The sequence below is a fragment of the Eucalyptus grandis genome, chromosome 9, assembly GCF_016545825.1.
Source record: "Eucalyptus grandis isolate ANBG69807.140 chromosome 9, ASM1654582v1, whole genome shotgun sequence".
NCBI classification, from domain to species: domain Eukaryota; kingdom Viridiplantae; phylum Streptophyta; class Magnoliopsida; order Myrtales; family Myrtaceae; genus Eucalyptus; species Eucalyptus grandis.
Genome location: NC_052620.1, coordinates 2,483,329 through 2,495,877, shown reverse-complemented (window position 1 = coordinate 2,495,877; position 12,549 = coordinate 2,483,329). Strand labels below are relative to the sequence as shown.

The 12,549-nt window shown below is 39.5% G+C and overlaps 1 protein-coding gene across 1 annotated transcript; it reads right to left on the bottom strand.

The window, feature by feature from the left end:
• Positions 1-634: 634 nt before the first annotated feature.
• Positions 635-2,765, bottom strand: LOC120288254. Its single transcript, XM_039301899.1, has 3 exons — positions 2,444-2,765; positions 2,022-2,348; positions 635-1,152 (listed from the first exon to the last, which is right to left on the bottom strand). Exons 1-3 carry the CDS (start codon positions 2,763-2,765, stop codon positions 1,013-1,015), a joined length of 789 nt encoding a protein of 262 aa, XP_039157833.1. The 3' UTR covers positions 635-1,012.
• Positions 2,766-12,549: the final 9,784 nt, after the last annotated feature.

Sequence of the window (12,549 nt, the reverse complement as noted above, 5' to 3'; positions counted from 1 at the left end):
TTTCCAGGAATTGCGAAGAAAATAGTCTCATATAATAACTATACTTCAGATGATCCTCAAAACTGGAAGCTGAAGAGACTATCTCGAGCATCAAATGCATCATCTTAACAACAGACGTTGCATTATCCAGACAGATTGCTCCCTCTTCTGAAAAGAATAGGTAGCTTCCCAATGGCCAAAACAAATTGTTCCTCCCCTCTTCTTCTGATTGTGCGACGTCTTTCACACAATCCTTGATGTTGCTGAAGAACTCATCGAAATTTTGTTTTCACAGTTCTCCAACAACCTGTTCTAAACTGGGTGAAGTTGTAATGTCTTGCCAAAACTGAAGCAGCAGGTGCAGTTGAGGAGTCAAGGAGGTTAGTGGAGCGAAGAACAGTTTCGGCACTACATCGAGCTTTGAGACAACGTTACAGAAGCTCCCACCCCATCTTTTTCGGAGAATGGCTTGGTAAAGGGACTCGTTGCCAAGCAAGGGAGTGCTGAAGGTGAGGCAGAGGACAGAGATGGGAGAAGCGACGGGCTGGAGATGGAAGAGGAGCCAAAGAGCAGTGAGAGAGGCAGTTGTTGCTCCAAAGGAATGGCCTATGAGGATAATCATCTTAACTTTTGCTAGAAATTCCTGAATCTGCACACAAAAAGCAGCTCAATGCTTTAGGGATTTTGGGTTTTTTACTCTCAGATGGAAAGCAAGAATTGAGGAGAACTTAATACATGCATGAACCAAGGGCAATTATTTTTTAATTCAAATATGCTGGCATGACTAATGTCAATTGACTTCCCAAAAAAATGAAAGGACTGTGGAGACTACTATATCGACAGTTTACCGCTACAAACTACGATACAATAATGGCTCTGTAAAAAGACTACATCTAGATTTTCAACACATGGCCCAGGAATGTGATATGTGAAGGACACGGATAACCTAGATTAGTACTTTAGTGTTGTCCAACAACTGACCGATGGATATATCCACTGTACCAGCTTAATCTCTCAAAACGGTCTCCAGCGGTCATGCACAATCTGACAAGACTGTCCTGCTCTTTGTGACTGGTAAGTTCAACCAAAAAAAAGAAAAAAGGTTCTTCTGAAGAAAAACCTTGATAGTTGATGCATCTCTGTTGCTCTCAGATGAATTTGCTATTCTGCTTTCTAGTGGACGAGAAAAAAGTAGCAGGATTTTCAGAATGAGGGATGGTCAATAGATTTTCAGGAGTTCTTAATTAATAACAGCCTCACATCACCTTCACACATAAACATTTAGAACTAGAATCTTAACTTTCTATGTAAATTTTAGATCTTACCAAATCCATTCAAATTAGTAGGAGGATTTGTGGAATTCGGGTATTAGCAAACAAATGCTTTCTTCTCATTTACACCCTTATTTATATCTATTGCAGATGTATAAAAGGCCTATTTATCTTATCAGGCATTCTTTTTTTCTTCTTTTCTCAGTCAAAAACAAATTCGCAGTGAGTTTTTCCAGATAAGGCCTTGAAAGATTAATTCACATTAGATTAAATTAGATATATAATAACTTTGGTGAAAAGGAATATTGCAATCTCATGCCATCAAACTCAACACTCTTTTCATGTTGTCAGCAAGTGCATCAAATGAACTCGCTGTTAAAAGAGGAAAAAAGAATGACTCCGCAAACAATGTGCGACAAGAAAATGCACAGAGACACATGCCTTTCGAAATACCCTCAACGGTTAAGTCTGCCGTGCAAATGCTTATACTTTTTCCTACCCACCACCATTATCTTGGTTCTTTTCTGCTTCGAAAATCAAGTAAATGAGCTCTTAAGATGTCGTGAATCACGTATAATAGGTACAGACTTAAGTGACCAACAAACAAGCATCAATTTATCAGGAGAATGACTGGAAGCTAAACCATAATTTCGTCGAAGTTGATGATGTTCGACTGATGAAAATGTGACATAATTACCCACAGAAAAGAACAAATTCACGTATAGCCAGTCTTCTAAGTTGAAGATAAACGAGGCAAAAAGGACTGCGTACCTGACTTTGGAAATCCTGTCGCTGGTGAAATTCCAGGAAGAGACGGAGGAATCCGGCGTCCACCTTGACCGTCCCCTCGCCGTCGCAGCTCAACGGCAAGAACAGATGCTCGCATCCAAGCTCGCCCAGCACCATCAGGGTCCCGCAGCTCGGCTCCGACCCGTCGATCGCCTGGAAGCCGGAGAACGCCAGGTACCCTACCTCGCCGCGTCGGTCCGCCACGAAGATCCTTGGATCGGCGGAGTTCACGGAGCTGCACAGCCTCCACGACGCCTACAAGAAGGGCGTCGACGCCAAGAAAGTCGCCAGCACTCGCTGCTCTCGAACCTGCATCATCAGTAAACGCAACTGGGTGAGAATGGAGCGGGCACTTCGGCATTAGGCGGTAAAAGGGCAGTGGAGAGTTGGGGTGCGTCACGCACGGCGACGACTCGGCCTCCATGGAGAGCGCTCGAGGCTTTCAGTTCCTGGCCTTGGAGGTGTTTGTGAAAATGTCTGAATGGGAAGTGGATTGCTCCGAGAGTGAGAGTCGAGTGCATAATTTATATATGGAGGGGATGGCGGGCGGCCGAACCGACGCGGAAGGAGGGGTTGCTGGTGCCGCGATGGTTCCGTGGAGATACGGCGCGGAAAAGGGGTTGACAGTATCTTACCGTTCTTCGACGGTCTTGTTGACACTTGACAGTATCTCACTTTTCTGAAACTTTCCTGAGGTTCAAATTGACCAAACGCTTTGGCAACCATCATTTCACTCTTCTAATTTCGACCCCCCAAAAAATTCTAATAAATGTTTTGTCTGTAAATTAATAAATGCTTTGAATTTACCCTTCAACGAGATCCTACCTTTTAATTGGAAAGCTACCTCCAAAAAAAATCTTAATTTTATTATAACTATGCCAATTTAATCATGATTTCCTTTTGCAATGAGTCCTGAATTCTTTGTACTTGTACTAATTCAGTCAATTGGTCATTTTTGATTAGCCGACACTGACGTTGACAATTTCTAATGATGTTTTTTAATTTTTTTCAATTTTTTGGTTTTTCTTTCTTTTTTATTTCTTTCCTTTCTGTCTTCCTCCAGCTAGAAGGAGGGAAAAAGAAGAAAAAAAATAAAAATTTGAAAAAGTAAAATATTATTAAAAATTATTCATGTTAAAACTGATCGGACCATGTACAACGACTAGTGTCCACGTTAATGCTAGTCGGCCATAATTAACCAAATGGATTAAATTGATATGAATACAAAAAATTTAGAGTCCAATTGACAAGAAAATAAAAACATTTAGGACTGAATTTATACAATTGTATGCATTTAACACTTTTTTGTTAATTTTCCTATCCTCTAATATATATATCACATTGATCCTTGAATTTTTTGAACGATTTGTGTGTAAATTGTCTTGCATCGTTTAGGAGATTACGAAGCATTGGGGATCTCATTATGGTATCGCGACAACGTTACGGTGGGACTTTTAGGGAGCGCATGATAACTATTATGTTTCTGGAATAGAAATAGATTTTTCTATTTCTATTTTTGGACGAGTTTCTGAGCAAAAAAATATGTTTGATAACGATACAAAATTTCTATTTTAGAAATAAAAATTCATTTGATAACAATATAAAATTTCTATTTCTTGAAACAAATTTTTATTTTTTTGGAGCAAATGAGATGTCCATTTTTACAAATTTCATATGCTTATGAAACCGTTGACCCAAATACAAAGTAAGAGTTTTTTTAGTAAAGTCTCCCTTTTTTGAAAAAAAAAAAATACAAAGTAAGAGTTGTGATATCAAATTTTCTAAATTTTCACACAAAATTCTTTAGCATCCACCTAGATAGGCAATTATGGTCAAACAATATAATTATCAATCAATGGTCTCCATACAATAGAAAAAAGAGTCAATATGCATTACTCTTGAGCATGATAGAAGGTTCCCAAAACTCTAGTAGAATGAAGGTGGGCAATTATATTCTAATCCCCTTCGTGCTAGTGTGTCACGTCGATCACCGCCACGGTTTATGATATCGAGTAATCGTTTTAAAAAGAAACACAAATAAGTGTATTGGGCAATTTGCGGCAAATTTTACAAAATTGGCGAATTTTACGAAGTGTAATAGAGCTTGTCATAAATGACCATTACAAATAAGGAAATCCTTAAGTAAAACATCACATTACAAGAATTGAGATAGGAATCATCAAATACATTATCACATTACAAAAGCAAAGATTGTAAATCCCCAAATATAAAATAATAGAAATACATTACAAAAATTAAAAACACGATTTCATGGAATCTCCGGCATATTATGATCTTTTTCCATCTTATTGGCAATACTTTTTCTAAGCATATTCATATCAGTTTCCTCCTCGGTCGATGTATCGCCTATAACCTCATCTTGTGCAGGTTCAAATGAGTACTCTGGATCTCCATATAAGGAAAAGTTTCTATCCCTCATTTCTTGATCACAGATGTAATTATGGATAGCACAATATGCAATTACAACATGTTCTTGCTTTCGAATTGCAAATGCAGGCATGTGTTTCAAAATAAAGAAACGATTCTTTAATGCCGCAAATGATCTCTCAATGACATTCTTTAGTGAAAAATGCCTATAGTTGAACAACTCTCCTGCTGTTCTTGGTTGTCTTGCTCTACCCCTATACTCATTTAGATAATACCGTTCACGTCTAAAATGAGTTAAGAATCCATAATTGACGCATAACCAGAATCTACAACATAGTATTTGCCTATAACAAAATATTCATATATTAGTAGTGATTTCTAAATACAATACAATCTTTAAAAAAAAATTGATAATTCTAGAACAAGTAAAAATACCTAGTGATGATCGAGGAAATTCCAAGCGAGGAGTCTCGAGTGCTGCTGATAGCACCCGGTAATCGTTGGCAGATCCTTCCCAACCAGCATACACAAAAATAAATTTCATATCAAACAAATATACACACATCACATTTTAAGTGGTAATTCATTTTCTGCCTCTAAATAGAATTTGCTTCGACAAAGGTATAGAAGCCTGAACATGAGTACCATCAATAGCGCCCACACAATCCTGTCATTTTGATCAAATACTATTGTTATATAAGATTAGCAATAAAATGAAACCGATATTGTAAATGAATGTATGAAAATCTTATCTTAAAGTAAAGTTTATGGTTGGAATCCATAATAATCTCATTTGGGACAACAAAGGAATGTGGTACAATAATCTCTTTTGCAAGTTTGAGAACTGCTTTCAACACTATAGTGAAGTATTTGCTAATAGCTTGTCCCAAACGTTGGAATCTCTCGAATAAAGTTCTACTCGAGTTATTGTAACAAATCATAAATAAGAATATCCCAATTTGTTCATTTACCTTTATATATCGACTATTTTTCAGCCAACTTCTTGCCTTCATCAAATCTCAAAGGTTGAGAAAAACGTGTCTCTCAATTCTAAAAGATTCATATATTCTATCTGAATGTCCTTGAAGAACCTCCATAATTTATTTGGATCCTGACAATATGCTATCCCTAATAGGTTCTCTCGAGTGCATAGATATATCCATCGCAACCATGCTCAACCATGCTATCACAATATCGATATCAAAATCATCAAAGTTTAGTTCAACCGATTCACCTGTTGCTACTTGATCACTACACATGCTACTTTCATTCCCCTCCATATTACCTATTCCTTCGCATGAAAAAAGATAAAGACAATATATACGTAAGGAATCTAATAATAATCAACAATAGTCACAAAGTTTTCATAATTGCATCATAAAAAGACCAAAGTATCTCAAATACATAGGTTATAGAGTGAAATTAAACAAAATATATAAATCCATAGCATACTACTCAACATCTGTTTAAAGAGATTTAAGAAATCCATGTCTCCTTTTAGGTAGCATTGTGATGAAAGTCTCTCTCCAAGTGGCACTAAGACATAATTGGTTCATAGCTTTGTTGTAAATATTCTGCTCTAAATTAGGCATGCTATTTAAGATGGCAATGGTCTACAGTTGATGGGGCATCTGAGGTCACAGAGCCACTTGTTAATTGAGCAATCCTGATTTTAATCATTTCTTGAATAGCTTTACAGGTGTCACTAACATCATATTTGTTACTCTTCCTCCTCATCTTAGAATTTGGAGTCCTATCCTGCTTGTGTTTCTTATGATTTGAGGTAGTAGTAGTATTAGGTATAAAGACCTCCTCATCAATATGCTGTTCATCAAATTTCTCTGGATCACCTACTGCATAACCACTACCACCATCACCATCGTCAACACTATTGTCATTTCTCTCCGAGGACACTACCACTTCTTTTGCATTTCTCGTTGCATAGTCCCTAGTAGCATATGTATCACCAAGCATGATACACAAATAAGGATATTGAGGAAACCCATCATTTCTAAATTTAGCACATTCGCTATTATTCTGGAATTTATACAATAATGACAGATGTCAGTAATATAATCAAAGCTTGCAATACAATATGAACAAAATGACCTTGGTAAATTAATACCTTGATGTGAGACTCCCACACACTTTAATCATCCACAACAACATTATTGTTTATATTATCCCATCAAAATTTAAATTGTGACAAAAGTTTTTTGAAACTACTATATTGTTTCTTCAGTTTGTTGACCCTGTTTTTCAACTGAATTATACTAAAGTGGAGTCCCGTCTGTTTATTGAATTCGGCATGTATGTTATTCCATCCTGTTTTGTTGAAGGTAGAAGTGGTGCGATTTCCCTTTATTACCTCTGTTACCAACAGGCTTACAAGCTCATTGGTCAAAGGCTTAGTCCACTTTGCCATACAAACCTCTTTGTGGGAAGTCATTTAACCTGAACTAGTTGAGCATCAAATGAGTCATATCAATTGGTGTACCAGTTCAAACGCATAGACTTTGATATCGATATCACATCAATACAATATTCTATGACTATCAATAAAAAAAAATGCACAAAGAAAATTAAAAGAGAATCATCTTCATATAAAATTTTACAAGCAACCATATATTACAAGCAAAATGAACATTCCCACCAATTAATGCCCCATCTATTTGTTCATAATAACCAGCAGTGAACATTCCCACTAAAAATTAATCCATTCGCCTATATCATCGGCATTCTAAAGAGCCAGACTTGAAATTTCTATATAGAGATGTCAAATAATCCATCACACAAATATAAACAACCACATAGAATTACACTTTTGGCGAGAGCACAAATATGCTTGGATGACTCAACCCTGTTATGAGTTTCATGCTCTCTATTGAAATATTTGAAGTTCATATTTTCACATGAAAGATGATTTATAAAATAAAAGGAATAAAAAGAGAGTAAGTCTTATTCATTACGAAAGTTATACGTGACATATGGACGTAACATCAAACATTTAGCAATTGACCCATCGTTGACCCCATCAAAGGACATGTTTAAATGTTACAAAAAAATGAGGTCTTCCGATTGTAATAATAATCTCAAGTCAACATGTATAAATGTAATGTTAAGTCCCATTATATCTTGGTGCTTTTTGCCCCTCCAAGCGCCTTATTATCACTTGTGGATCTCTAATTCCACATTCGAGCATTCCTTGGTTGGGTTGAACCTAAATCCAAACCAAGAGAGTCCATATATAATTTGTTGGTGATCGATATCTCACTCTAAATTTTAATATAGTATAGTAAAAAAAAAAAAGTATGGTGAAGTGATTGGATTAGACGTTGAACCAACATTTGCAAATTTATCAAAATACAATGATTTTTATCCGAACACTCTGCGGGAAGGGCGTTTAACCTGAATGATCCAACCAACGTTTGCAAACTGATCTGAATACAATGGTTTTGGTCCAAACACTCTGTTCCATGTTATGGGTTTTTGGCAACTACAAAAATCAACAGGGTTCAGCATTTTATGATAATCAAAGGTAACACATGAAGAAGAAGTACTTGGTCCATGATACAGAGTGGCACATGATTGCAGCTGGATGGCTTTTGAAGAATGTATATATCTCCATTATTTGATTAAATGTTTCATCTATTATATTGTATAAATTTAAATCAAAAAACGATGAGAAGGCTGTTGCTGGAGTATTTATGAAATAATTTTCTTTCCGCCCTCCTTTTTGGAGATTGATCACTGATTAAAAAGTTGCGACCAATCTGTAAATGTACTCTACATTACATACGTTGGCGAGATAGGAAAGTTACTGAAGTTCTAAACTGGAGTGAAATGGAGATGGCATTTGACAGAAAATTCAAAAACAGGTGAATCTACCCATCTCTTATTCATACCCACGAGCAGCAAATCCAACTCCAATCTCTTATTCATATCCACATGCAGCAAACCCAGTTCCAATCCTAAGATTCATACGCAAAAAAACACACGAACCCATGCCAAAAGAAGAGGAATCGGCATGAACCGGAGAAGGGAGGAGATGGGTAGTTATGCTTTTTTGCGCACTTCGCAGTCCTGGGCCTCGTCGGACGAACTCGAGCAACTCAGGTGTCTGCTACAGAGGGCTTCTGGATGAGGCAAGGGAGCAGATTCGCGAGTAGCTCGTCGCTGGAAGAGGAGAGGGCGTTGCGCAGCGTTGCTGAGGTCGCAAGGCGGTGGCAGCTTCTAGTGAGACAGAGCAGAGCAGGAGCGGTTCATGCGTCAGTGCTCAGGATTTGCTGCAGAGGGCTTTTGGATGAGGCGAGGGGATAGATTTGCGAGCAGCTTGTCGCTGGATGAGGAGAGGGCGCGCGGCGTTGCTGAGGTTGCGGGGCGATGGTAGCTTCTGGTGAGACGGAGCAAAGTAAGAGCGGCTCAGGCGTCGGTGCTCGAGATCTACTGCAGAGGGCTTCGGTGTCGCGGGGAACGAGCGGCGGGGTGTAGGCGCGAGATCTGTTGCTAAGGAGTGCTCAGACGACAAGCGGGGACGGTGGGTCGCGACGAGGGGGTGGATTCGCAGCGGACGTCGATGAGATGAGGAGAGGCAAAGAGCGTCTAGCGGAGGAGACGCGAGCATCCAGTGGAGAAGACGATGTCTTGAGGAGATGAGGAGAGGCGGAGGAGGAGGGGGAGGAGGAGGCAGAGACGTAGAGGAGATGATGGAGTACTCACCGAAATTAGGGTTTAGAGATTTTGGGGGAGAAATTATTTCTGATTTCTCTTCTAGAAATCAAAAGTAGAAAATCTATATTTCTGATTTCTGTTCCAAATTAATTTCTAAAATAGAAATCTATTCCAAAAATTGAAAAACGGAATAGGTTTATTAAATGGATTTCTATTCCAGAAATAGGTCTAGAATAGAAAAATTATTTATAGAACATAAATTTTAGTTATCATGCACCCCTTAAAATATGAGTAGTACACTATATATAGCTTTTTTCCCAAGATTAATTAGTCCCTGCTTATGTTTTGTATCGATAAAATCGCCCCTCTGACTACTAAACGTCCGTGTCAATTAAACGAAAAAAGAAGAAGAAGAAGAAGAAGAAGAAAGAAACTGAATAGAAAAGATAACTAAGCTCACCTCCGTATAAGTGAGGGCGAGGATAAAAAATCTTCCATCACCAAAACCTAGGGCCAGCAATCGGGCCATGTGGGCCGTGCCGGAAGAAACAATCGGCCAAGCTGGGCATGGTCCCTTGTCTCCCATGCCCGTGGTCGAGACGGAGGCCTCCCTTGGCTTGGGCAGGGCCTACCTTGATTATGCCTATTCATGTATCGAAATATGAAGAAAAAAATCAAATCAAAAGTCAACATACTCCATAATTTTTTTGTATATTCCACGCATTTAGATTTATATCACATTCACCATTGTAGCTCCCGTAAGAAAAATTTCAAATCAGATCCTTTTCCTCTCTCGTCTTCTTAAATAGCATGGGAATGGCTTGATAAATATTTTATTTTATTCATAATCTCTACGAGCGTAAGCATTTGCGTCATAATAGGTTTTCTTTTTGCCTTATGCTTTATGTACTCAAAAGCTGTACTCAAGATTGTTCATTCTCATTGAGTACTTTCCTTCATGAAATAAACTTCGATTAATATAGTATTTGTTGAATCGCAAACCCCTTCAAGTCGGAAAAATATTTCAGATTAACTAGCCGCACATCACTCACCTAACCTTGTTTTTTTTTATATGCCACTGAAGAGAGATTTCGCTAATCAAGCTAGAAATCATAGATGACAAAGTTTTCAATATGTTGAAAGCATCTCACTTCAGATTTTCTCTTCTTCTTCTTCTTCTTCTTCTACTCTTTTCCTTCTTCTTCTGCTTCTTCTTCTTCTTCTTCTTCTCCTTCTCCTCCTCCTCCTCCCTGCTTTTGCTTCTCCTCCTCCTCTTCTTCTTCTTCTTCTTCTCCTTTAGCTTCTTCCTCCTCCTCTTGCTTTTCCTTCTCCTACTCTTCTTCTTCTTCTTCTTCTTCTTCTTCTTCTTCTTCTTCTTCTTCCAATGGATTGCTACCAGCATAATGGTGCAACCTGAAATAAGTTCAGAAGATTTATTAATATCCAACTTCATCCTCCAATTTCTGAAAATGTCACAAAATTTCCACATCCAATGACTTGTCAAAATTTTGGGTAATCATAAAATTTACTCGACCAGCCTTTTCAAGAGACGCAAGGGCATAATGAGCTACACTAGGCCATGCTGTAGTAAACTTTCTCCATCCAACATACCTCCTTGCCCAATATCACCTACAAGCTCGTTTAGAATGAACAAACTCCTAATGAATTGTAATGGAATTAGAGTAAAAAATCGAGAGACACTAAAGATCTTAGGCATAGTTAGACACTTAAACAAATGAAAAAAAATAGAGAAGCCCTATGAAGAAACTGAAAAGATTTTATTTAAGCAAGAACCAACAACAAATCTTCTCCATAGGCAAAGTCAGCTAACTACAACACATTATTGTACTTTCCACGGTATCATATCATTTATAACAACCGAAATCCAACAAACTTCCTTGAATGTCCTCCCTTAATTTCTTAGGCATAACCCCAATCCTGGTTTTATGCTACTTCCATAGACAAATTCTAATTGAAGTAACCCAAAGACATTCGCTTGACAAAAATGTTCCTATGTAGGGTGCATTTGGGAAACACTTCCCAAAGCCCCTTTGAAGCCTGAAGGTACTTGGGCAAATGCCAGCTCGTTTGGCAAAAAAATTTGAGCCTGCATTCCCTAAATGCCAGCATTGTGAAGCCAGCCCAAGGCGGGGGACCTACCTTGGGCTTTCGGCTTTTTGGCATGCCCACACGGGCTTTGTTCATAATTTTTTTTTCCGAAATTGTCCTCACGAAGTTTTTGTTTTTCCGGTTCTTGCCCTTGTGTCGCAACTGTTCATCTTCTCCGGGGGTTTTGTTCTGGTTGACTGCAAGCGGCCGGCAATTGCTAGAGGGATGCCGGCGATCGTCGGGGGGGTGGCGCGACCGACGCCGAAGGTGGCGCAACCGAGGGCTGGGTCACTGCAACCCGGATCTAGGGCGGCGGGCGGTCTTCTTCTTCCGCGAGTGGTCGCTGGCGACCGTCGCCCCGACGCAGCGACGCCGGGTGGTGGCACGACCGCCGCGACCCACGGCAAGGTCGGGTCACCGCGACCCGGATCTGGGGGTGGCGGGGTCGCGGAGGACCTTGCCGCCCCGATCGGCTCGCGCGACCTCGCGGCCCCCGGATGCAGGTCGCGACGATGTCGCGCGACCTTGCCGCCCCGGTCCGAGGGTGGCGAGGTCGCGCGACCGCCGCGACCCGGATCCGAGGCGGCGAGGTCCTCCCGCGACCTCGGCGCCCCTAGATCCGGCGTTGCCGGAGGTCGCGACGGCGTCGCGCGAACTCGCTGCCCGGATCGGGCGTCGCCGGAGGTCGTCGGAGGTCACCGGCGGCCACTGGCCTTTGGTCAATTTTTTAAAATTTTTCTTTTGATAATTTTTTTTACCACAAAGATCCTTTGTAAATGTAATTCCCCAAACGCTATTTTGCTCAAAATACTTTACAAAGAGCTTTCAAAGTACAATTTACCAAACACGGTTGCATTTTGGAAAACACCTTTAACTCAAAGGTATTTGCATTTTCCTAAAGACTTTCCCCAAAAGTGGTTCCCAAATGCACCCGTAAAAGGCTCTTTCAATTAAATGAGCTAGCTTCCAATTCTCACCACCTATTTTACTAGAGCACCCTTCAATTTCAAATTTATCCCCCATAACTTTGTTTCTGATTGAACTGTCCTTGCATATTTGCTTCATCTCTAAGCTGCTATCTACATAATGAAACCAATAGAGAGAGAGAGAGAGAGAGAGAGAGAGAGAGAGAGAAGCTCCATTTGGACTGCAAAAAACAAATAAAAGCTGGAAGGGTTTGTCTTAGCTACAAAAGAATAGTCAACATATTATACAGTGGAGACAAAATTACAAATTGTCACATTCGGCATGAAAGCTTAACATGAGAGTGCAATCATACAAACATGACCACATATGCTGAAAGCACATATATATACCACAAGGTTATGCAGAGTGCATAACT